Source organism: Zootoca vivipara, chromosome 8 (assembly GCF_963506605.1).
Source record: "Zootoca vivipara chromosome 8, rZooViv1.1, whole genome shotgun sequence".
Lineage (NCBI taxonomy): Eukaryota > Metazoa > Chordata > Lepidosauria > Squamata > Lacertidae > Zootoca > Zootoca vivipara.
In genome coordinates, this window is record NC_083283.1 from 1767281 (window position 1) to 1792280 (window position 25000).

General features: G+C 48.8%; 2 protein-coding genes and 1 non-coding gene across 4 annotated transcripts in view; 2 read left to right on the forward strand and 1 right to left on the reverse strand.

The window, feature by feature from the left end:
* The window catches only part of SLC39A4 (solute carrier family 39 member 4), a 34272-nt gene extending 23409 nt beyond the window's left edge, over positions 1-10863 (forward strand). The window contains exons 9-12 of the mRNA XM_035125405.2: positions 1748-1805; positions 3963-4115; positions 4964-5151; positions 7484-10863. Of these exons, the coding sequence (XP_034981296.2) occupies positions 1748-1805; positions 3963-4115; positions 4964-5151; positions 7484-7612 (528 nt within the window). The 3' untranslated portion in view covers positions 7613-10863. The remainder of the gene's footprint in view (positions 1-1747; positions 1806-3962; positions 4116-4963; positions 5152-7483) is intronic.
* Positions 3079-3151, reverse strand: TRNAR-CCG (transfer RNA arginine (anticodon CCG)). Its single transcript has one exon. It is a non-coding gene; the product is annotated as a tRNA-Arg (tRNA).
* Positions 10864-15479: 4616 nt separating the features above from the next.
* CPSF1 (cleavage and polyadenylation specific factor 1) overlaps positions 15480-25000 on the forward strand; it is a 42095-nt gene continuing 32574 nt past the window's right edge. Inside the window, exons 1-5 of one of the 2 annotated variants that reach the window (XM_035125286.2) lie at positions 15480-16334; positions 19044-19200; positions 20741-20768; positions 21983-22116; positions 23262-23342. In XM_035125286.2, coding sequence (XP_034981177.1) covers positions 19057-19200; positions 20741-20768; positions 21983-22116; positions 23262-23342 — 387 coding nt within the window. In that variant the 5' untranslated portion in view covers positions 15480-16334; positions 19044-19056. The remainder of the gene's footprint in view (positions 16335-19043; positions 19201-20740; positions 20769-21982; positions 22117-23261; positions 23343-25000) is intronic. The other variant, XM_035125285.2, reaches the window with a different exon arrangement.

Here is a 25000-nt window from a genome sequence, read left to right on the forward strand (position 1 = left end):
ACCCAAGCATGATTTTCCAGCCCCACCTTATGGTGGAAGGAGGAATAAAGATGTGCGGGAAGAAATATGTGGCTATGTGAAAATGCCTCACGCTGCACCAGACTATTGGTGCATCGGGCCCATTCTTGTCTTCCCTGCCTTGCAGCAGCTCTCCCAGGTTTTCTGGCAGGGAAGGGTATTTTCCTTATCACCTGCCACACGAGATCCTTCTTAACTGGAGAGGTCAGGGATTGAACCAGGGACGTTCTGCATGCAAGGCAGGAGCCTATTACACAGCTCCACGGTGCCTCCCTGTTAGGTTAAGTAAGCTCTTGCTGCTTAACTCCTGTGTTGATTTTTATTTTATTTTTTTTAAGTGGGAGAAATCAGCAGTCTGAGTCAGTGGGGCATGCACACACACCCTTTGAAGAATTAAAATAAAAACAAGCAACAGTGACCCAGAATATACAGCAAAAAGGGGTAGTGGTCACTTCCCAAATCTTTGGCCTCTAAAGTCAGCTTGAGTGTACGATTGCTCTGTTGTCCTGTTTCCAAAACAGGAGAGAAGTCTGCCCCCCAAATGTTTGCTTTTTTAAATGTATGCTTAAAAAGAAAACACACACACACACACACAAACACACACCCCTTTTCAAAATGTTATGGTTTATTTGGAGAGGAGAGAACGTGGAACTATGTTACTCACCTTTTAATTTAATTTAAATTTATTATAACAGAATCAATTGGAAGGGATCCCAAGGCTCATCTAGTCCACCCCATAGCTGTCAAGTTCTCCCTTTTTAAAGGGAAATTCCCTTAGGCTGAATAGGCTTCCTTGCGAGAAAAGGGAGAACTTGACAGCTATGGTCCACCCCCTGTGATGCAGAATTCCTCACATTCATATCCCACCTATCCACCCAAGGAGCTCAAAAGTGTTGTACACGGTTTCTCCCCTCCCCATTTTCCCCCCTCACAACAACTCTGTGAGGTAGGTTAGGATGAGGGACAGTGACTGGCTGAGTGGGGCTTTGAACCCCGGTCTCCCAGGTCTTAGTCCAACACTCTAACCATTACACCACAAGCATCTTCCATTTTGAGGGAAGCACCCTCAATGGAGCCATAGACGTTCTGTCTGAGGAAGACCTGCAGTTCCCATAGATACAAACCGCTCTGCTCTGAAGGCTAAAATATACAATATTATGTCGAAACCTGGCTGTGCAGAAATGCCTCTGGTCTGGTGGCTGGAAGCCATTGGTAGGGCAGATGGCAGGGAGCCCAACAGCAGGGGGCGCCAATCAGTTTTGAGCTTCATCCCCAAACTTCTTGCGGAGTTCCAAGGGGGAGCAAAATTGTCTAGATGAGGCTTTGGTTCCTGCATTGCAAGGGGTTGGACTAGATGACCACTGGGGTCCCTTCCAATTCTACAATTCTATTATTCATTGCAGGTGTTTAAGCAGAGGTTGGATTGCCATCTATCCGAGATTATTTAGCTGAGATTCCTGCATTGCAGGGGGTTGCACTGGATGGCCCTTGGGGTCCCTTCCAGCTTTACAATTCTACGATTCTATGAATTGCCTAGTGCCTTCATATGTAGGAGACTCTTTAAATTTAATTAATAATGCTACTAATACAATGGAGGGCTCGGGAAATGAACAGAAGGCAGGGAGTGTGCCTCGAAAAAGCAGGGCCTTTCTTGTGTGGCCCCAAGTGGGATGCAGGCTGAGCCTGTCTTGCATTCCCTTTTTTCTACCTGCCTGTTCTTTCTCAATAGGTGACTGCTGAGGAGGCAGATTTCAGCCGGATGCGGAAGAAAGAGAACCTCAGTCGGGGTAAGCACCAGAGATGTCTTGTCCAGCGACAAGACGAGACTCCTCCTTGACATGTCCAGCATTTATTATTATTATTATTATTAAAATTTGTATACTGCCCTATTCCTGTAAATCTCAGGACAGTTCACAACGTAACAACAAGAAGCTGCTTTGATTAAACGATTGTGATTTCTAACATTTCCATGCCTCGGGGCAGGTTATAACAAGCAGAGACACAATTATAAAAACAGGAAATAATGTAATAATGAAACAAAAGACCTGCTCAGAGCAAAACCATGAACACAATCGTTCACTTGTATGTCGCCTTTCCGTAGTTAAAACCACGCTCAAGGCAACTTAAAGACACAGAAATATTTGTGCAAGTACAAAACTGTAACCCAAGTAGTCCTAAGCGATGTGTCAGTGGCCATGAGGAAATCAAACAATCCCCGCTTATGTCATAAGAAGATCTAAAAAAATCAAGGCGCAGGGAATTGATACCAAGAGCAGCAAAACGAACACCTGCAAAGTGGAATCTGGGCTCCCAACGTAAACCCTAAAACGATACCCCACTCCAAGAGTCTGTAGGGTTTACAGTGGTGCCTCGCTAGACGAAATTAATTCGTTCCACGGGTCTTTTCTTATAGCGAAAAATTTGTCTAGCGAATCCCATAGGAATGCATTGATTTTTTTTTTGGATTTTTTTTTTTGCCCATAGGAACGCATTAATTGAATTTCAATGCATTCCTATGGGAAACCACGATTCGCTAGACGAATTTTTCGTAAAACGCATTCGTCTAGCGAGGCAAGCTCCGCTCGAAAAATCCTTTCGTTAAGCGGAAATTTCGTTAAGCAGGGCATTCGTTAAGCGAGGCACCACTGTATATGAGTTTACCCTCAGTGAGATCTCTGGGGGGTTGTATCCTGCATTTTTGATGAAGCCGGTCTCAAGGGCCGGGAAATGCCATCGCTCTGCAACGCAAGCAAGTCTCCGTTGTGTCCTAAATCAGTCTCCCCCAACCTGGTGCCTTTCAGATGTTTTGGACTACAACTCCTGTCAGCCACTTTCTGATGGGGCCCAAATCATAGGCCCAAACCCGGGACCCCGCTTCCCAGACACACCTTTGGTTCCCCTTGAGCCAAGAAGTTGTCTGAATTGGCACTCAAAACCTCCCCAACTTCCCACCTTGATTTAACCCTCCTCCTAATTTCCGATATCTGAGGTTTCCTGTCTGCAAATTTCCTCCTTTGGGGGGGGGAGGGAGAGAATTCTCTTAAAACAAAAGAAGCCGGCCGACCCAGGTGGGACTTGAACCCACAATCCCCAGCTCCGGAGGCTGATGCCTTATCCATTAGGCCACTGGGCCACTCCTGCCACAGTTCCCTCTCCTTTTCAGAACAAATGGCGCATTGTGTTACAGGCTGAATCCCCCAGCATGATGGGGGGGGGGGGCTTGGGGAGGGTCACTGACAGCTTGCGCAGAATTGCTCTGCCTGCTTTCCAGCAGGGTGCAGACAGGGGCTGAAGGCTGCCAGCTGGGAAGGAAAATGCGAAGGGTTTCATGGCTTGTGTTTCACACACACTGCTCTTTGTGTGTCCTGGAGGGGGGTGAGGACACATGGGAGGAAGCATTTATTTCCGCGTCGCGTAGCTGAACTACGGAGCTGAACTACGGAACCCGCAGGAGGCAGTGAGGGCCACCAACTTGGGACGGCTCCAGAAGGGAAATGGGCAAACGCATGGAACATAATGCTTTTGATGGAGCATAATGCTTCCATTTGTCAGAGTAACGCTTCTGAATCCCAGTTTCTGGAAACCACAGGAGGGAAGAAGGCTCTTGTGCATGGATCCCGCTTGCAGGTTCCCCAGGTGGGGCATCTGCTTGGCCCCGGTTCAGAACAGGTCTATCATGGAGGTCTGTTGTAATAGCAGAACCTCCATGCCCAGGGGCAGTCTATCTCCGAGTACCAGATAACGGGGAACAACCATTAGAAAACACTGTTGTGCTCAGGTCCTGCTATGAGGTCAGGTGGCTGGGCTGGGTGAGCCATCTAGATTCCTAGTTCCTTTTGACCACTGGGACGACAGGATGCTGACCTAGCTGGGGCCACTGGCCTCATCCAAGAGGCTCTTCTACGTTCTGAGGTTCTGATGTCTCCCATTTGCTCCTTCCGCAGAGCAGAGGATGCTGCCGTACATGATCACCATCGGAGACGCCATCCACAACTTCGCCGACGGGCTGGCCGTCGGCGCTGCCTTCTCCTCGTCTTGGAAGACGGGTCTGGCCACCTCGCTGGCGGTCTTGTGCCACGAACTGCCCCACGAGCTCGGTGCGGAGGGAGGAGGGGTTGGGCATTACATGGGTTGGGATTTATTTTTTTGTGGCGGAGGAAGCTGGTGGGCAGACAAAAAGGAAGTCCTTCACGCAGCACATAGTTAAACTGTGGAACTCCCTGCCACAGGAGGCAGGGATGGCCGCCACCTTGGGTGAATTTAAAAGAGGATTAGGCAAATTCATGGAGCAGGAGAGGGCTATGGAAGGCTACTAGGCATGATGGCAGTCAGAGGGAGCGGTGCTTCTGAATCCCAGTTGCTGGAAACCACAGGAGGGGAGAGTTGCTCTTGTGTTCGAATCCTGCTCGCTGGTTTCCCACTGGGGCATCTGGTTGGCCATTGTGAGTTCAGGGTGCTCAGTCTTTCCCATCCTGGCGCCCTCCATATACTGGTATGTTGTACTATGACTCCCATCAGCCTTAGCGCCTTGTGGCTATGCTGTCTGTGGATCATGGGAACACACACCATCTGAGGGGCACCAGGATGGGGAAGGCTGAGCCAAGATATGCCACATGGTGGCAAAACGCGGGGATTTTGCATTTCCGTTCAACGGGGCAAGCGCTCAGAGTGGGATGCTGCAAGTTAAAGATAGCGTTGCCTAGGAGGTAGATCCTGGTCGGCTTTTGAGCAGGGATCTGAAGGAAGGTGTCTCCCACACATCCCCGAATGATAGGGATGGGGTGTTTCCTTCTGGCTGCGTGATACCTGAGCGACTGTCGCCGCTCCTAGTAGAATCACAGAATTGTAGACCTACAGGGGAACCCAGGCATCATCTAGTCCAACCTCCAGCAGTGCAGGAATCTCAGCTAACAAATGGCTGACCATCTTCCTCCCGCCTTTGCAGGGGACTTTGCCGCGCTGCTCCACGCCGGGCTGAGCGTCAAGTGGGCTTTGCTGCTCAACTTCCTCAGCGCCCTCACAGCCTTTGTGGGCCTCTACATCGCGCTTTCTGTGTCCACGGGAGACGAATTCGAGGCCTGGATTTTCACCGTGGCCACTGGCCTCTTCCTCTACGTGGCCCTGTGCGATATGGTAAGTAAGGAGAGTTATACCCCTGGCAGTTGTTCTCCTTTTCCTACCGTTCTCCCACCTTATTATTATTATACCACCCTATACCCATAGATCTCAGGGCGGTTCACAACATAAAACATACAATATAAAAAACAAACAAACTACAAAATGAAAATAAAGTCTGTAATGTTTCTCCTTAATTCCAGTACGTTTTCTCTTTGGGGCGTTGCTGATACGGTTATTAATTCCTCATTATTAGACTACTTCAGTACCCTTTAACATGTACTGTAAACAGACTTTTTTTTTACTGGGAAGCTTCTTCAAATGAAGGATGGTATATAAATAATAATAATAATAATAATAATAATGGCATAGGTGTGGGAGTTTTCTGTACATGCCCAGGATCAGATTATTTCTCACTGGGATCACACTTCTGCAGCGTCACCATTTCAGGCGACCTCCTTGCATAGAATCGTAGAGTTGGAAGGGACCCCCAAAGGTCCTCTAGTCCAACCCCTTACAATGCAGAAATCTCAGCTAAAGCATCCCTGACAGATGGCCATCCTACCTCTGCTTAAAAACCTCCGCGGAAGGAGAGTCCACAACCTCCCGAGGCAAACCGTCCCACTGTTGAACAGCTCTTGCCAACAGAAAGTTCTTCCTGACATTGAGTCAGAATCTCCTTTCTTGTGACCATTGGTTAGTCCTACCCTCCAGAGCAGGAGAAAACAAGCTTGCTTCCTCCTCCACGTTCTCTGTCTGTGCACTTCTGTTATTCGGAGTGTATGGGTGTCCTTCCAGGAAGAAAAAGAAACTTTTGAAGCCCAGACAGTTAAAGTGCTCTAAAATCCAAGGGTGCAGGTGGTTTATAGAATTGTAGACCTGGAAGGGACCGTGAGGGTCAGGGAGTCCCATCATACAATATCACAAGGGCTACTTTCCACTATTAGGGAAGGTTACAGCATTTGGGGCTTTTTAGTTTAGGGAAAACACGTCTAAGTGGGGACATGGGAGAAGCATATGAAATCACAAATGGTGTCATACCAGCCAACTCCAGGAGGCCCTGGGTGCTTGGACACACACAACAATATAATTTTGGGGTCTGGGTACCTACAAAGGCAACGTCACCAAGTCAGCCGGCAGTGGCGCTGCTTCTGAGAAAGAAGGGGTTCAGCTCCACCTTCCACAGGCAGCCAGCGAGGCGCCCTTTTCCGGGGCGGGAGGGGGGAGGCTCAGACACAGAAACACAGAGTCTCCCTGCCTCCGAGTCCAAGCGCCTCCACTGGCTGTGGAGAGGAGGAGGAAGAGGAGCCGCTGCCACCAACCGCCGCAACGCGGACGTGCGCCGTTACAAACACAAGCCTGCATGTAGTGCGTGTGCCGTCACATACCTGCGTTGTGGCGGCAGGCACCTACGGTCCTGAGGGCAAGTCGGCACCCCTGAATAGTGTGGGGAAGGTGGGTGCTAGAACTCACCCACTATACATACAGTGAAGCTGAATATAGGTAGATTCTGGACCAAAGAAAAGGGCATGGCTAAACTCTGTAATTTGCTCAGACAAGGTGTCTCCGAGTATACCAGTAGCTGGGAGTCGCAGGTGGGGTGAGAGTTGCTCAGGCCCTCCTTCTGGGCATCCCATAGTCATCTACAAGGAGGACAGGATGCTGGACTCTGTTGGCCTGATCCTGCCGTCTGCCTCTTCTTATGCTTGATTATTTATTTGTTGCTATTATTATTATTATTATTATTTACTTATACCCCACCCATCTGCCCACTCTGGGCAGCTTCCAACAGGATATTAAAAACACAATAAAACATCAAACATTAAAAACTTCTCTAAACAGGGCTGCCTTCAGATGTCTTCTAAAAGTCAGAGAGTTGTTTATTTCCTTGACATCTGGTGGGAGGGCGTTCCACAGGGCGGGCGCCACTACCAAGAAGGCCCTCTGCCTGGTTTATATCTCACCTTCTCTTTCAAGGAGTGCGCCGTATCGTACACCGTTCTCCCTCCCATCTCAATTAATCCCCACAACAACAGCCCTGCGAGGTAGGTTAGGCTGAGGCAGTGGCTGGCCCAGGGAGCTTCGTGATGGCTGAGCGTGGATTCGAACCTTGGTCTCCTGGGTCCTAGTATGATGCACCCCACTGTCTCTGATGTACACAAACAAAAGATGGCGGGCATGAATGAGTTCTGCGCGCAAATTCTGGAGGAGCGGGACAAGGAAGGGAAGGGAAGGGAAGGGAAAGGGGTGGGTTAAAGAATTAGACTGAAATCGGGGGCACAAGGAGACTGGGGTTGTGGGATCCATTCTGTGGTTCTCACTAATCTCCTCTCTCTGTTCCGGTTTGCAGCTCCCGGCCCTGATGAACGTGAAAGATAAGCGTCCGTGGCTCCTCTTTGCCCTGCAAAATGTGGGACTCTTGGCTGGCTGGGCCATCCTGCTGGTGCTTTCCATCTTTGAGGACAGAATCGCACTTTGAGCGCAGCAGCGCACCTCTCGCTTGCCTGCAGGCGTGGCGAGGTCTGGGCTGTCCTTCGCCAGAGACTAGAGAGTGGGCGGACAAAGGCCCGGCTGTCACAATCCTCAAAATCAGAGACTGGGGACTTTCTTTGCCTTTCAAGCAGAACGGGGATGCGAGCACACAGGCGCCCATACCCACAGCACGGCCTTGAACGATGCCCAAGCAACAGCTCCCCTCTCCCTCTTCTCCTATTTATTGCATTTTCACACGCCACCCCAATCTCCAAACGGTGCGTGTTTCCAGGGTTTGCAGGCGCGCTTTACCCAGGGTCTGGGCTTCCTTTGGAAATGGGGCACAGCAGAGGCTGTGGCATCTCTACGATATATGGTTTATTTACCTGTCTACACAACCCGAGTCTAGATGGTGGGCAGATACTGGAATTCCAGCTAGGCTTGGTTCCCATCTACGATGGCCGCTTGCCCTCTTTACTTGAAACACAATGTCCCCTGAGGTTGGGCAAGGGAATGGTCGTTGGGCCAGTGCCCAACTGGGCTGACCGCTGGTGTGAATAATAAGGGACAAATTCAGAAGCCATAAGCCAGTCCTAGCTGGGTAAATCATGGGGAGGAAAGCTGCTACCGGTAGTTCAGGGGTGAGAGACCGGGGTTCGTCCCTGGCATGTCCTGTTCAAAGCATCTTAGATGGCGGGGTCAAAAAAGGAAGATGCTTCTCTGCTTGGGACCCTGGAAAGACTGTTGTTGTTTAGTCGTTTAGTCGTGTCCCACTCTTCGTGATCCCATGGACCATAGCACCCCAGGCACTCCTGTCTTCCACTGCCTCCCGCAGTTTGGTCAAACTCATGTTCGTAGCTTCGAGAACACTGTCCAACCATCTCGTCCTCTGTCGTCCCCTTCTCCTAGTGCCCTCCATCTTTCCCAACATCAAGGTCTTTTCCAAGGATTCTTCTCTTCTCATGAGGTGGCCAAAGTATTGGAGCCTCAGCTTCACGATCTGTCCTTCCAGTGAGCACTCAGGGCTGATTTCCTTCAGAATGGATAGGTTTGATCTTCTTGCAGTCCATGGGACTCTCAAGAGTCTCCTCCAGCACCATAATTCAAAAGCATCAATTATTCGGCGATCAGCCTTCTTTATGGTCCAGCTCTCACTTCCATACATCACTACTGGGAAAACCATAGCTTTAACTATACGGACCTTTGTAGGCAAGGTGATGTCTCTGCTTTTTAAGATGCTGTCTAGGTTTGTCATTGCTTTTCTCCCAAGAAGCAAGCGTCTTTTAATTTCGTGACTGCTGCTGGAAAGACTAGCATGACTTATTTAAAGACAGCCCTCTGGGCAGGACACACGCTGGCTGGGCCTGATGGGAATTATAGTCCAGAACAGCTGGAGCAGCTCCAGCTTGGCAAAGTCAGATGTAATCATTCTACAGGGATGGATTTAGGGCTGTGCTTGTGGGGCACCCACACTGGGTGCTGAGCCGAGGTGCTGGGCTTTGGGAAGGACACATGAGGCTCTGACAGTGTCTTAAGAGCTCTTCCGCCTCCTTCCCAAAGCCTAGTTATTGCTTTCCCAGCTTAGGGAAGGAGTTGAGAGGGCTCTGAGACCCTGCTGTAGCCCTTGCACCTCCTTCCCTAAGTCTGGCGCCTCCTTGCCCACTTTTGGGAAGGCAGTGAGAGGGCTGGGATGTCAAATGTTGGCCTCACACAGGGTGTTGTTGGGGACTGTGCTGAGGAGGGGTGCACTAAGGAGGAACGGTGGGAGCCCCCCCCCCTGCTCCTGTCCCTGAATCTTCCCAGGAGCAGGAAGACAGTATAGATTTGGAACAGTGGTTTGTAGAGGGACATAGTTCAGAAGGCAGAAGCTGGGAAATAGTGGATGGGGAACAGCTAGGAGAAGAAACACTGGGAGAGAGTGTTAACAGATTCACTGTCTCTGGAAAGCATTCCTCTGCTCTCCCCAAGGTCAAGGAGAGATGAGATAGTGGCAAAACAGAAAGTACACAAAGCACAGAGGGTACAGGCTCAGATTACAAGACATAGAAGTGATGTAGATTAATAGGGACATAAGGGGGTGGAAACCTTAATTGGGAGCACCGTCATTCCTAGGAGATGTGTTATTTGTTCTCTCACTGTGATTATTAAAGTTTCTAAATGATAAGAAGACTCCCTTTTCCTTTTTTCTGCTTATCTACTGCCACGGGGGGGGGGGAGCCGATTCCCTAAAGCCTGACAGGTGCCATAGTACTCAAGTCCACCACTGAATTCCTCAATCGTTCTATGGCTCAATTTCTATCTCACATTTGAGGAGCCGGCCCTTGGCGTGAAGTAAAGCGTTGTCCCTTCCTCACCTTCCTCCAAAAACTCATCAGCTGGGTTTCTAAAGAGAGGCGCTGCTGGATCTCAGATCGAACCGGAAGACGCACCTCTTGATTGAAAAACCTGCCTCTCTCTCTCTCCCCCCCCCCCCAATATGTCTGAAGTTGGGCTGCAGATAATTCAGCGGCAAGGACTCCATACATGCTCTGTGGCACTTCGGTCCTTTTCCCTTGCTGCTGCAAATTTGGCCTCTGGAGCCCAGTGAAGAAGCCCGGCCAAACCCTACCTTTTCTTCTTAACATCATGTTCTTTCCGAAGAGTTTTATCTGGGAGCCGTGCCGTCTTTCTGCCCCCGGATCCATAGGGTGCTGTCCAGAATCCAGATGTAGGGATCTCTCTGCCCTGTTCCTGGGCACTGCAACCGTCACACAGGCTGCAGTAGACAGATGGGTGACCAATGTAGCTCCTTTGTGTGGAATCTACCGCTTCCTGTCCTTTCAATGGTAAATAAAAATCGGTGTGCTTTAAGCGTTTCTCATTCCTTGCCTTGCAATGCACATTTGGATCGGGGAAAGAGCTTGGAGCTGCGGAGGGGAGGGTCCCAGGGGAGAAGAAGCCTCTAGGCAGATATTTATGATGGACCCCAAGCCTAGAGGCTAAAATGGGAGACACACAACTCATTTCCAACTGCATCAAATCATGATTGATTTGTTTGTTTGTTTGTTCCCCTGCCCTTCACCCTAAGGTCCCACAATATTTAAAACAATTTATAACAACTTACAACCATAAAGTGGTTCCTAAATATATACACCTCAAGCCAAGGCAATCCCTTCAGCATTCTTCTTCGGCAATCCCTCGTAGGCGAGTAAGATTGTCTTCCATATACACGGTTTTAACAATGAGTCCATAATGAGGCCAATTAGAATAATAGAATCATAGAATCATAGAATCATAGAGTTGGAAGAGACCACAAGGGCCATCCAGTCCAACCCCCTGCCAAGCAGGAAACACCATCAAAGCATTCCTGACAGATGGCTGTCAAGCCTCTGCTTAAAGACCTCCAAAGAAGGAGACTCCACCACACTCCTTGGCAGCAAATTCCACTGCCGAACAGCTCTTACTGTCAGGAAGTTCTTCCTAATGTTTAGGTGGAATTTTCTTTCTTGTAGTTTGAATCCGTTGCTCCGTGTCCGCTTCTCTGGAGCAGCAGAAAACAACCTTTCTCCCTCCTCTATATGACATCCTTTTATATATTTGAACATGGTTATCATATCACCCCTTAACCTTCTCTTCTCCAGGCTAAACATACCCAGCTCCCTAAGCCGTTCCTCATAAGGCATCGTTTCTAGGCCTTTGACCATTTTGGTTGCCCTCTTCTGGACACGTTCCAGCTTATCAGTATCCTTCTTGAACTGTGGTGCCCAGAACTGGACACAATACTCCAGGTGAGGTCTGACCAGAGCAGAATACAGTGGTACTATTACTTCCCTTGATCTAGATGCTATACTCCTATTGATGCAGCCCAGAATTGCATTGGCTTTTTTAGCTGCTGCATCACACTGCTGACTCATGTCAAGTTTGTGGTCTACCAAGACTCCTAGATCCTTTTCACATGTACTGCTCTCAAGCCAGGTGTCTCCCATCCTGTATTTGTGCCTTTCATTTTTTTGCCCAAGTGTAGTACTTTACATTTCTCCTTGTTAAAATTCATCTTGTTTGCTTTGGCCCAGTTGTCTAATCTGTTAAGGTCATTCTGAAGTGTGATCCTGTCCTCTGGGGTGTTAGCCACCCCTCCCAATTTGGTCATCTGCAAACTTGCTCAGGATGCCCTCAAGCCCATCATCCAAGTCATTGATAAAGATGTTGAACAAGACTGGGCCCAAGACAGAACCCTGTGGCACCCCACTAGTCACTACTCTCCAGGATGAGGAGGAGCCATTGATGAGCACCCTTTGGGTTCGGTCAGTAAGCCAGCTACAAATCCACTGAATGGTAGCATTGTCTAGCCCACATTTTACCAGCTTCTTTACAAGAATATCATGGGGCACCTTGTCAAAGGCCTTGCTGAAATCAAGATAGGCTACATCCACAGCGTTCCCTTCATCTACCAGGCTTGTAATTCTGTCAAAAAATGAGATCAGATTAGTCTGACATGACTTATTTTTCAGGAACCCATGCTGACTTTTAGTGATCACAGAGTTTCTTTCTAGGTGCTCACAGACTGTTTGCTTAATGATCTGCTCTAGAATCTTTCCTGGTATTGATGTCAGGCTGACTGGGCGGTAATTGTTTGGGTCCTCTCTTTCCCCCTTTTTGAAAATAGGGACCACATTTGCCCTCCTCCAGTCTGCTGGAACTTCGCCTGTTCTCCAGGAATTTTCAAAGATTATTGCCAGTGGTTCTGAAATCACCTCTGCCAGTTCTTTTAATACTCTTGGATGTAGTTCATCTGGCCCTGGAGACTTGAATACATCTAAACTAGCCAAGTATTCTTGTACTACCTCCTTATTTATTCTGGGCTGTGTTTCCCCTGCTGAATCATCTGCTCCATATTCTTCAGGTCGGGCGTTGTTTTCTTTCTTGGAGAAGACTGAGGCAAAGAAGGCATTGAGGAGTTCTGCCCTTTCTCTGTCCCCTGTTTGCATTTCACCATCTTCTCCTCTGAGTGACCCCACTGTTTCCTTGTTTTTCCTTTTGCTACGGACATACCCATAAAAGCCCTTTTTGTTGCTTTTAACCTCTCTAGCGAGCCTGAGTTCATTCTGTGCTTTAGCTTTTCTGACTTTGTCTCTACACGTGCTGGCTATATGTTTGAATTCCTCTCTGGAGATTTCCCCCCTTTTCCATTTTTTGTACATATCCCTTTTAAATCTTAACTCAGTCAAAAGTTCTTTAGATAGCCAGCCTGGCTTCTTTAGGCACCTTCCATGTTTCCGTCTCATTGGTATTGCCTGAAGTTGTGCTTTTAATATCTCCCTTTTAACAAACTCCCAACCATCATGAACTCCCTTCCCTTTTAGTATTACTGTCCATGGGATTTCACCCAGCGTTTCCCTAAGTTTTCTGAAGTTGGCTTTCTTAAAGTCTAGAATTTGGACCTTAGTATGCTTGGTTGCTCCTTTCCGCTGGATAATAAACTCCAGAAGAGCATGGTCACTCCCACCTAATGATCCTGCCACTTCTACCCCACTAACCAAGTCATCACTATTGGTTAGGACCAGATCTAAAATGGCTGATCCTCTTGTTGCTTCTCCCACTTTCTGGACAATGAAGTTGTCTGCAAGGCCAGTGAGGAATCTGTTCGACCTTATGCTCTTGGCTGAGTTTGACATCCAACAAATATCAGGATAGTTGAAATCCCCCATTACTACTATCTCACTTCTGGATCCAATTCTCTCAATTCTGGATCCACACGTCCTTCCTCAGTGGGAACATAGGTTTCTGTGGAGGAGTTGATCAAGGTGTGGATTTGCCAAGCCTGCCTTCCTCTTAGCACGTTTCTCCCTTGCGTCCTGAGTTTGAGTGTCTTCAAAGCCCATGACACCTTTGGTAAAGGCTGTTCTCCAATTGGAGCACTTGCAGGCCAGTGTTTCCCAATTGTCAGTGTTGATACTAAAAAAAAATTAGATTTGCCTTGAGACAGTCTTTAAACCTCTTTTGTTGACTTCCAGCATTACGCTCTCCATTTTAAAGTTTGGAATAGAGTAGTTGCTTTGGATGACGATAATCAGGCATCCGCACAACATGACCAGTCCAATGAAGTTGAAGTTGAAGAATCATTGCTTCAACACTCGTGATCTTTGCTTCTTCCAGTACACTGATATTAGTTCGCCTGTCTTCCCAAGTGATGTGTAAAAATTTTTGGAGACGCCATTGTCGGAATCTTTTGAGGAGTTGGAGATGGTGTTTATAAGTGGTCACAAGCATACAGTAATGATGGCATTTATAAGTTTCACAAGTATACAGTAACGTTGGTAGTACAATAGCTTTGTAAACAAGCATTTTTGTTTCCCTGCAAATGTCCCGGTCCTCAAACACTCTGCACTTCAATCGGGAGAAAGCCGCACTTGCTGAGCTCAGGTAATGCTGGATTTTGGCATCAATGTCGGCCCTTGTGGAAAGATAACTGCCCAGGTAGGAGAAGTGATGGACATTTATCAATGTTACACAATTGAGTTGGATTTGTGGCGCTGCAGAAGGGTTATTTTGTACTTGTTGGTGCAGCACTTTGGTTTTTTGGATGTTTGTTGTAAACAAAATCTGCCCTTATTCCCTTATGGGGTACACAAGAGTCTTTATTGAGTCCTTTGTAGGTTCTCCATCGGTAGGAGAAAATAACAGAGGCCAACCAGAGAATATTGAGAAGCAAAGCAGCTAGTAAGCCTGATCTTTATTAAAGCTGTTGCAACAGGGTGCTCCCCACCCAGGCAGGAGAGAGGAGGACCCAGAACAAAGGTGTGCAAACCCTAATATAGACAGGAGTCTATATTAGGCAGGAGTATGACCTGTTAATGGTCACTTGATTGGATTACCTGGGGAGCCTGCCCAGTCTTTTTGTAACCCTATTCATACACAGACATACCCTTAAGACAGGATTTGTGAACGGAAAGACAATGGGGAGGCTTTTCAATTTTCCTTCGACCTTGCAGAGAAATATTTTAGGTCAATTTGGGAGGGACAAAATGGTTTCAGGACTTTGTCTGTGGGGTTTCAGACATGTGGTTTATATATTTATGTATGTGTTTGCTTGGTACATTTATGAACCTTTATTACATATCTAAGACATTAAAATAGAGATAGGACAAAGGTAAAGGACCCCTGGACGGTTAAGTCCAGTCAAACTTGACTGTGGGGTGCAGTGCTCATCTTGCTTTAAGCTGGCGTTTGTCCACAGACAGCTTCCCGGGTCATGTGGCCAGCATGACTAAACAGCTTCTGGCTCAAAAGTACACCATGATGAGTGCCACAGTGCATGGAAACGCTGTTTACCTTCCCGCCACAGCAGTACCTATTTATCTACTTGCACTGGTGTGCTTTCGAACTGCTAGGTTGGCAGGAGCTGGGACAGAGCAACGGGAGCTCACTCCGTCACGGGGATTTGAACCAGCAACCTTACAATCTGCATGCTCAAGAGGCTCTGTGGTTTGGACCACAGGACAACCCATGTCCCTTCTACTGTAAGTTATACAATGCCAGGCACACTTCTGTGGGGAGGGAGTTGCACAATTTGGGAGCCGCTGCAGTGAAGGCCCTGCTAGGGTTTGCCACCTGCCCTGTATGATACAGGATTGTCCCTTATATCCAGTGCTATCTTTGTAGAAAAAGAGGTGCCAGAACTCACCAGGAACACCTCCCTCGTTCTCTTAGAATGGCCCTGGCGCCCACCTGAGAGTTGCTGGAACTGAGTTTGGGTGAGTTCTGGCTGAAGGAACAGCCCTGCTTACACTAGTGGACAAAATTGTGGAAACCTTTTGGGGAAAGTATTTCCGAGGTTTGATGGCTCATAACACCACTTCACTTCTTTTCTTTTTTCTTTTTTCTTTGGAGTAATACCATAAAATTACATATCAATGGAAAGATGATTTAATGATGAATGTAGTGGTGTTATGAACCATCAAACCTCTGAAATACACTTTTCCCAAAAGGTTTCCTCAGTTTTGGCCACTAGTGTTTATCAGTGTAAAATGCTATGTCCTGTATTGATTCAACAACAACAACAACAATAACAACAACAACATGTGTTGGCACACGAAAGCTCATACCAAAATAAAAACTTAGTTGGTCTTTAAGGTGCTACTGAAGGAATTTTTTTATTTTACTTCGATCCAGACCAACACGGCTACCTACCTGTAACCAGAACAACAACAATGTAATTAATAATCATTTGCATTTACCCCCTTTCTTCTCTGCTTCCTCTGCACTCTCTCTTCTCCCTCTCTCAATTCCCGCCTCTTGCTTCTTCCTTTCCCTTTTTCCCCTCCTCCCTCCCCACATTCCACCCAGGACAAGGCTTCTTCCATTTGCCCCAAAACACCTCTGCATGCCTCACAAGTTAAACCCCGTGTGGCAACTCTAGACGTTCCCAGGTCTATCATTATGTCCCGCTCAATGAGGCACTCGCCGTTGGATCTCCGGCTTGCCGCTCATTTCCCTCCCCGCCAATCAGCCACTGCGAATCCAGGAGTCCGGTCCCTCCCTTTCTTGGTCCTGCTTTGGCCAATCCAAAGCTCCCTTAGCTCCGCCCTTTCACGGGGGGGGGAGGGGCCGCTCTAGGCCTCCCTCTGCCCGGCCTCTCGCTGCCCTTCCGCCCTCGCGGCTGCGCCGAAGGTTCCGGCGGGAGCGGTTTCCTCCCGGACCGGTTATGCCAGCGCACCCCGCCGGCTGAGGGGGATTTGAGGGCGGGGGAGGTAAGCCCGGTTCCCCGGGATGGCGGGGGGGGGGTGCGGCGGGAGCGGACGGGGAGAAGCTGAGGGGCGATGCCGCCTAGGAAGGGGGAGGAGGAGGAGGAGGAAGGGGAGTCGGTCCGTCCCGTGAAACCGTCCCTCCGAGGAACCCCCCCGAGGGGGGGGTGGCAGTTGAGGGCGCCCTTGGGCCGCTTCAGGAGCGATTCCAGTGAACGGGGCCCCTCGCCCGCCCCGCCAGAGCAGAGGCAAGGCTGGGGCAGCTTCCTCAGGGCTTCCCGCCTGATTCAAAGATCTCTGCCCCCCCAATATATATCATATATCAAATACTGTATATGCCATATGTATCATAGATATAGTATACATATATCTAGCATATATATCATATATGATATTTTAAAAAATATTTTATTAAATGTATAGCTTATTATCGGGCAGTTAATCAACATATGTCCTAAGTTTGCATTTTTACTCCCACATCTCTGCACTTGTTACTTACTTCTGGTATAATTTTGCTGGAGTCCAGTGGACTCTGAATATTATTTTCTGTTGAATAAGTCTTAGTCTTAGACCCATAGAGGCTATTTCTGTTGATTTTATACTTGACTCCCATATATCATTTGTTATCTGTACCCCTAACTCTTCACTCCCATTTTTGCCTGACATATTCTAAATCGTATTTCTTCCTGTTGAGTAGGGTTTTATATAGTGCAATTGTAGAGGGTTTTTTTGTTTTTGTTGCAGAGATTAAATCTTGCAGCAGTATCGGTGTATTTGTCTCCATCTTGAGATACCTCTGGACATATATATATTATTTTTACGCTGTCATTCACTATGGCAGAGGAATCTCACTCTGTGCATGCTCAGAGGCATTCTGGTACAGAAGAGCCCCTGCGGGGCCAGTAGCCCACCTCACACAACCTCCTCTGCTCTCCCAGATGCCCACATGGGAAGCCCCAAGAGCTGGATCCGAGCACAAGGGCACTTTCTCCCCTCCTGTGGCTTCCAGAAGCTGGGATTCATCCTATGCCCTTTTAAAATGTAGTGTTTTTTGGGGGGGCGTTGATGGGTTGTTGTTTTTATTTCGATTATGTGGTTTTATATTCTGATTTTGTTCTGTAAACCGCCCTGAGACCTCCGGGTATAGGGCAGTATATAAATTCAATTATTATTAATAATAATTCTTCAGAAGCATTTGCTGCCTCTGACAGTGGAGGCTGTGGCTAGCAGCTATGGATAGCCGTCTCCTCCACAAATCTTCTAAAGCTAGTTTCTCCAACTTCCAAGAGACTGCGATCTACTATAAAAAAAACTGGTGGGGAGAAATCTTGGATGGATTAAAGATCAGAGTTGCCTGGGTTTCCCAAAAATGCTTTCCCCTCCCAATATATTCTGTTCTGGTCTCTTCAGAGGATTGGTGGTCTCTCAAGTGTTGGACCCCAGCTCTCAGCAGCCCCAGCTATCAGGGACAATGGTCTGGGATGATGGAAGTTGCAGTCCAACATTTGGAGCGCCACAGGTTTCTCATCCCTGCAATACTGTATAGTGGTACCTCTGGATGCGAACGGGATCCGTTCCAGAGCCCCTTTTGCATCCAGAGCAGTACGCAGCCTGAAGCGCCGAATCTGCGCGCGCATGCTCGCTGCGCGATTCGGCGCATGCGTGTGACGTAATTTGGCGCGAATCGCCGAACCCGGAAGTAACCTGTTCCAGCACTTCCGGGTTCAGCGCGTTCGTAACCCATGATGTACGCAACCCACAGCGAACGTAACTAGAGGTATGACTGTACACTGCTAGGCCATGTCTATGAGGGATTAATTGTGTTAGCCATATTGCTTTAAGCTTATCGTCAGTTAAGATAAATATAGCACTACCCCAAAGACAGCTGTCAATCAGGCCCAATTTGTGGGTGCCAGGGTGGGGGAAGTGTCTACTGGGAGTAGCCAATGTGATACCCTCCAGATGTTACTGTACTACAGCTCCCACCATCCCTGACCTTTTGCCATGTTGGCTGGGGCTGATGGGAGTTGGAGTCCAGCAGTATCTGGAGAGCACCACATTGGCCATCTTTGGCATGCAGTTGAGGTCCGGGACTCTGGGTGCCTTGAAGGACCTTCATCTCCCAACTTCATTTTATTTCATAAAATCTGTACACTGCTTGATTGTTTTTTTTTTAAAAAAAAGAATCCTCAAAGTGGTTTGCTAAGAGAGAAGAAACAAGAAAATTACCTTTAAAAACAACTGTTTAAAACATTCAGAAGATAAAATCAACAATAAATTAAAAACAGATTAAAACACACACCGCTGTTCAACTACATGTCTGAGTAGGCTTGTCTGAATTAAAATGTTTTTAGCAAGCAAGATTACACTGAAGGCGCCTGCTTGGTGTCAATTGGCAGGGAGTTCCAAAGTGTATGTGCTACCACCCTAAAAGATCGATTTCTTGCAAACGTGGAAGGAGTATTATGTGGCACCTGTAATAGTGCCAGTTGCTCAGGTTGAAGTAGTTGATTGGGCCCATATGGGGTAAGGTGAGCTTGTAGGTAAGTTGGTCCCAAGTTGTGATCTCTTGCAGGTAACATAGCAGCAGAGTCCCCTCCTGTGGCTACAGCTAGTTGGTAGATAGGCTGACATCTCTCAGGGTCAGGTCCTGCTGGGGGTTTGTGTCCTGGCCTGCTTGCCGCTTCCCCCACACTAAGCTGTGCCTTTCTGCAGGGAGCCTGCGGAGATGTATGCCGTGTACAAGCAGGCGCACCCTCCCACAGGGCTGGAGTTTTCCATGTACTGTAACTTCTTCTCCAACGCCGAGCGCAACTTGGTGGTGGCGGGGACCTCTCAGCTGTACGTGTACAGGCTCAACCATGACTCCGAGGTACAGTGGGCCACCTGCTTGGGGGTGATGTATGTTGGAGGGATCAAGGAGGAAGGGAACTATTGCCTTTTACTTGCCTTGAAAGCGGTGGGTGTGCATCTCCTGAAAACAACAGGCAGTGGGTTTGGCAACAACAAAGTAGTTCTTTCCCACACAATGTGAAATTGTGGAGCACCTGAAACCGAATAAATAACCTTGCCTAAGGCAAGTGGTTTTGACAAATAGGGAGAGGCCTGGCCCAGCAGTGTTGGAGAGCTAGGCTTGAACAGGATGCAGCCCCTTGAGGGTTTCTTAACCACCACCCCACCCCACCCAGGGACATCAGCTGATTGTCAGGTAGGCATGGTTAGGAAGAAATGGTATTGGAACCCCCGACAGGCCAAGATTGGCCTGTGGGCCAGAGGTTCCGCACCCCTTGGTTCAGGGCACATCTCTGAGTTTTGCCTCCACAGAATTTCTCCTGTTCAGCGATATGCTGAACTTGGATGAGGCAACTTCCTTTTATTGGCGTCCCTGAAAACTGATTTCTACCCCCACGCAACCCAAGCATGGATGCTGCTGTGGCCTCGCAGCCCTCGCTGAACTGCATTAGGATGGAAAGTGCCTGTAAGGACTGGAACTGGCCGCCCCTTCTCCCCGCTTCCAATCTCTCTCACAAACACAGCCTTGTAGTTAAGCACCCACCTGGTTACCCAAAGCAACAAGAAACTACATGCAGGCGAATTCATAGACTTGTGCGTGGGCTGGCAGGTGTGTGGAGCGTTCAAACCGTCCTCTGCTCCAAGTGTAGAAATGCAGCGGAGACTGCAGGATGAGCAGTGGAGCTCCCCCTCCCCGCCCTTTTTTTGCAGGCCATTAACTTTTGTGGGCCAATTTACAAAGCTGCACAAACCCCGCATCCTGCCCCTCTAGTCTTGTGCCAGGTGGTGGTCCTGGCATGGATGCCTTTTGCGTAATTGCTTCCAGAACTCAAGTAGATTTCCTGGAGCCCTTGTTCTTTTGAGCTGGTCTGGAATTAATGTTCCTTTTGCAGAGGAAGAGTGATGGTGGCCCAGCAGGGCAGATTTGCTGGCCTGCTGTTTTTAGATGGTAGAAGGAACTTCTTGTGGCACCCTTTGCAGCAGCGAGGCCTGGGAAACCCTGAAGCTGCTCCCTAGGGTGGGTCTTTCACCCAGAGCCAAAGAGGCCCCAAAGGCAGCTGAATGTTAGAAATGGGCAGCGTCAACAGGGGAGTTGGGTTGGAGACACCTGGCACAGTCTGAGAGCCATGGAATGATTTTGGGTGGGGTGGTTATGGGGTACATTATGATTTTGGGCTGCATCTTAGGGGTGTGCAGTTCTGGGGGTGGAAGGGAAAGAAATGCTCAGGTGATGCCCCAATTTGCCATTCTTTGCTTTCTCTCTGGAGCATTAATGCAGCCTTGGCACGCTGCCCCAGAGAGGAGGGAGCCACTGGCCTCCTCAGCCAGACTGTGCAGCTGGTGCAGTGCGCCTGCATTGATGCTGCAGGACTGACGGTGTTCCTTTGCTTCTCTTCTAGACCTCGACCAAGAATGACAGGATCGCCGGTGAGTGGAGTGTGGGGAGCTGGGGCTGCAGTGTGCAGGCGCAGGGAAGGGGCAGCGGGGGGGGGGGTCTCGGCAAAGGGGCTGTGGAACCAGAAAGCCTGTATTAAGAGGTTGGAAGAAGGCTGCTTGAAGGAAGCTGCTTCTGCAACCCCCGTGGGTAGCTCAGCTGGGAGAGCAGCGCACTGGGGGTCCAGATTTCAAATCACTGGGCAGGCATGATTTTATACCACTTTCTGGGAACCACAGGAGGGGAGAGCGCTCTTGTGCTTGAATTTTGCTTGTGGGTTTCCCATAAGGGCATCTTGTTGGCCACTGTGAGAACAGGTTGCTCCACTAGATGGACCACTGGCCTGAGCCAGCCGGTTGTTATTCTATTCTTATAGTGGGCTCTGGTTTTCTTGCCCGGCAGGCCCTCCTCGCAGGTGCTGTCTTGGGGCCATAAGTGCTTGGTTGCTTCTGGTGCCAATTCTCTGGGCCCCCCAAGAACGGTCTCTGCTGAAACGAGGAGCTACTTCTAGGCAGCCCTCCAAGCAGCCATTGATCCTGGACCCGCACGCTTCTTAGCAAATGCCTGCCCAGCTCAGGGCCCTAGCTCTTCAGGCATGCATGTGTCAAGCTGATTTTGGTGCAGCAAGTTTGGGAAAGATCTCTCCGTCTGAGGCCTTGCAAAGAGGCTGCTTCTCAGAGTATGCCAGCCTTACCCAACCTGGTGCCCTCCAGATGTTTTGGAACGCAGCACCCATCAACCCTGACCAAGCTGATGGGAGCTGTAATCCAAAACATCTGCGCAGCGCCAGGTTCAGGAAGTCTGGAGTAATTGCTGAGACAGAGGTCTAATTACTGTTTTTCATACGTTTGCTGTTTTTGTCTGCAGTCAGGGACTGAAAAGAAGCACGGCCACTTTGCCACCAGCTTTGAAACACACTGAGGTTGGCTTTCCATGCTCAACCCATCTTCTCAGTGCTTATGTAGGCAGGCCTAATGTAAAGACTTGCTAGGAACAGGTCCTCCCCCCTTCACCTAAAGTAGAACCTATAAGCGGTCCTTTCATTGGTCTTGGTAGCGTTCATGGGCTGAATTCACCTGGGGGCAGGATGCAGGCTGAAAGGTTTTGGAGGCTTCTTTCAGGCGGAGAAAAACGGGTTGTGGGAAGGGGCTCTGTGTGCAGCAAGGGCCTCAGAGCCTAATGCACCTCCGTTTGCTGTCTTGCGCAGAAGGCAAAGGTCACAAGGAGAAACTCGAGCTGGTGGCTGCCTTCTCCTTCTTTGGCAATGTCATGTCCATGGCCAGCGTGCAGCTCGCGGGAGCCAAGCGAGATGCCCTCTTGCTCAGCTTCAAGGATGCCAAGGTAAGGGGGTCAGCTTGAAGATGACCCGTGAGATGCAGATGGAGGAGGAGCCTCAAGGCACCCTGCTGGGGGAGGTGGGGGAGGGTTTTGAAAGGTAAAGGGACCCCTGACCATTAGGTCCAGTTGTGACCGACTCTGGGCTTGCGGCGCTCATCTTGCGTTATTGGCCGAGGGAGCCGGCGTACAGCTTCCAGGTCATGTGGCCAGCATGACTAAGCCGCTTCTGGCAAACCAGAGCAGCGCACGGAAACGCCGTTTACCTTCCCGCCAGAGCGGTACCTATTTATCTACTTGCACTTTGACGTGCTTTCAAACTGCTAGGTTGGCAGGAGCTGGGACCGAGCAACGGGAGCTCACCCCGTAGAGGGGATTCAAACCGCTGACCTTCTGACCAGCAAGCCCTAGGCTCTGTGGTTTAACCCACAGCGTGGGGTATTATTATAAGTTGGTGGTCCTCGGAGCCTTTCCTAGGGGCCCCTGGCCCCTCAACTTGCAGTTGACAGTTTTATGGCATGCCTCCTGGGTGGCAATTTTGTCTGGCATGAGGCTAAACAAAATAGCCCTGGAGTTCTTAGAATGAATGGAAGCCAAGTCCCTTTCCAGACAACTTTCCAGACCACCGTGAGGAGAAAATGCCTCTGAATACCAGTTGCTGGAAGCCACAAGGAGGAGAGAGGTTTATTGGGCTCGAATCCTGCTTGCTGGTTTCCCACAGCTACAATGTGGGACAATGGAACTCTTAGTACAGCCTTCCCCAAGCTGGAACCTCCAGATTTTTGGACTACGGCTCCCATAATCCCCTTGATGCAGTGTGTGTCTTGCAGCAGTTAACTGAGTTTGTGTTTTGTGAAACGGGAAGTACTGAAGAGCAAGCATGCAAATTGAGGAGTGAGTTGCCTTGAATCTTTTACACTAGGTTCTCCTTTAGGCTGGAAAACATGGGCTTGCAGCAGGCAGATTAGAAGTGATTAGGCACATGAGGAAGTGTAGAAAGCTTTATTAGGGGAGGGAAGTAATTAGTTAGATTTATAGCCTGGCCCTCCCAAGGGTTCACCGTTGGTCAGGTTGATTATTACAATTTTCCACTAAAGAAAAAAATGAAACTCTAGCAGATTGCCTCTAATTTCCTTTTTCCTGCCTCCTAGCTCTCCGTGGTGGAATATGATCCTGGCACCCACGACCTGAAAACTCTCTCCCTCCATTACTTTGAGGAGCCAGAGCTGAGGGTAGGTATCCTAAGGCTTGTGAAACAAAATAATTTTTTTTCTTCCAGTAGCACCTTAGAGACCACCTAAATTTGTTATTGGTATGAGCTTTCGTGTGCATGCACACTTCTTCAGATACATACACACTTCTTCAAGTATCTGAAGAAGTGTGCATGCACACGAAAGTTCATACCAATAACAAACTTAGTTGGTCTCTAAGGTGCTACTGGAAGAAATTTTTTTATTTTGTTTCAACTACGGCAGACCAACACAGCTACCTACCCGTAACTAGAACTAAGGCTTGCAGTTTAAGTTTTGAAAGCTGCTGTGGGAGGAGCTGCCACCTGTTCTCTTGCATAGCCAAGGGACACTGTCAAATCTCTTGCACCCCCTGAGACTCTTAAGGCAGCCGCTGGAATTCCTCTGTGATAATGGTGATGATGATAATGATGATGATGATGATTTATTTATACCCCCGCTCATCTGGCTGGGCTTCATCTGGGCGGCTTCCAACAAAAAGATTAAAAATACATTAAAACATCAGTCATTAAAAACTTCCCTAAACACAGAGCTGTGTTCAGATGCCTTCTAAATGTCAGATAGTTGTTTATTTCTCTGACATCTGATGGGAGGGTTCCACTACCGAGTAGGTCCTCTGCCTGGTTCCTTGTAACTTTGCTTCTCGCAATGAGGGAACCGCCAGAAGGCCCTCGGAGCTGGACCTCAGTGTCCGGGACGGACGATGGGGGTGGAGACGCTCCTTCAGGTATACTGGACTGAGGCTGTTTAGGGCTTTAAAGGTCAGCACCAACACTTTGAACTGTGCTCAGAAACGTATTGGGATGATCCAAAACAACCACCCACCTCACTCACTCACACACAAAACAAAAACCACTACAGCCAACCACAAATGAACAACCAAACCCTAGGCCAACCCCAACCTCTGTCACCACCAAAGGAACACAAGGGAACAACAGAGAACCTGCACAAGCGACACTGACACCCCCACACCCCCACATATATTAAGTAAAATAGAAACATCGTAACCTGACCCCCCATCCCCCCATCTACTTCTATCCCCCTCTTTCTTCCCAGTGTCTCAACAAATGAAACCAATTTGTAAAAATGTTACGAGAGACATTGCATATATTTCTGTAAATCAAGAAAATCTTTAATATATTTTTTTTTAAAAAGAAACGTATTGGGAGCCAATGTAGGTCTTTCAAGACCGGTGTTATGTGGTCTTGGTGGCCGCTCTCAGTCCCCAGTCTAGCTGCCGCATTCTGGATTAGTTGTAGATTCCGGGTCACCTTCAAATGTAGCCCCACGTAGAGCGCTTTGCAGTAGTCCAAGCGAGAGATAACCAGAGCATGCACCACTCTGGCAAGGCGGTCTGTGGGCAGGGAGGGTCTCAGCCTATGTACCAGATGGAGCTGGCATCCCTCTGTCTCCCTGCCAATCTCACCTTCATCTCAGTATTCATTCAAAGCAGCAGCTATTGGAAAGGTGAGCAATTGCCTGAAATAGAGAGCCATTTTGACCTGTTTGCTTTTTCAGCTAGGAGTGGGCAGCCTTTTGCAGCTGTCCTCCCTTGTGGGGAGCCCCTCACTTTGGATGGCAGCTCTCCATTTGTCAGTGAACACAGCCAAGACTTCTCCCTTCCTGAATCCCTTGCAACT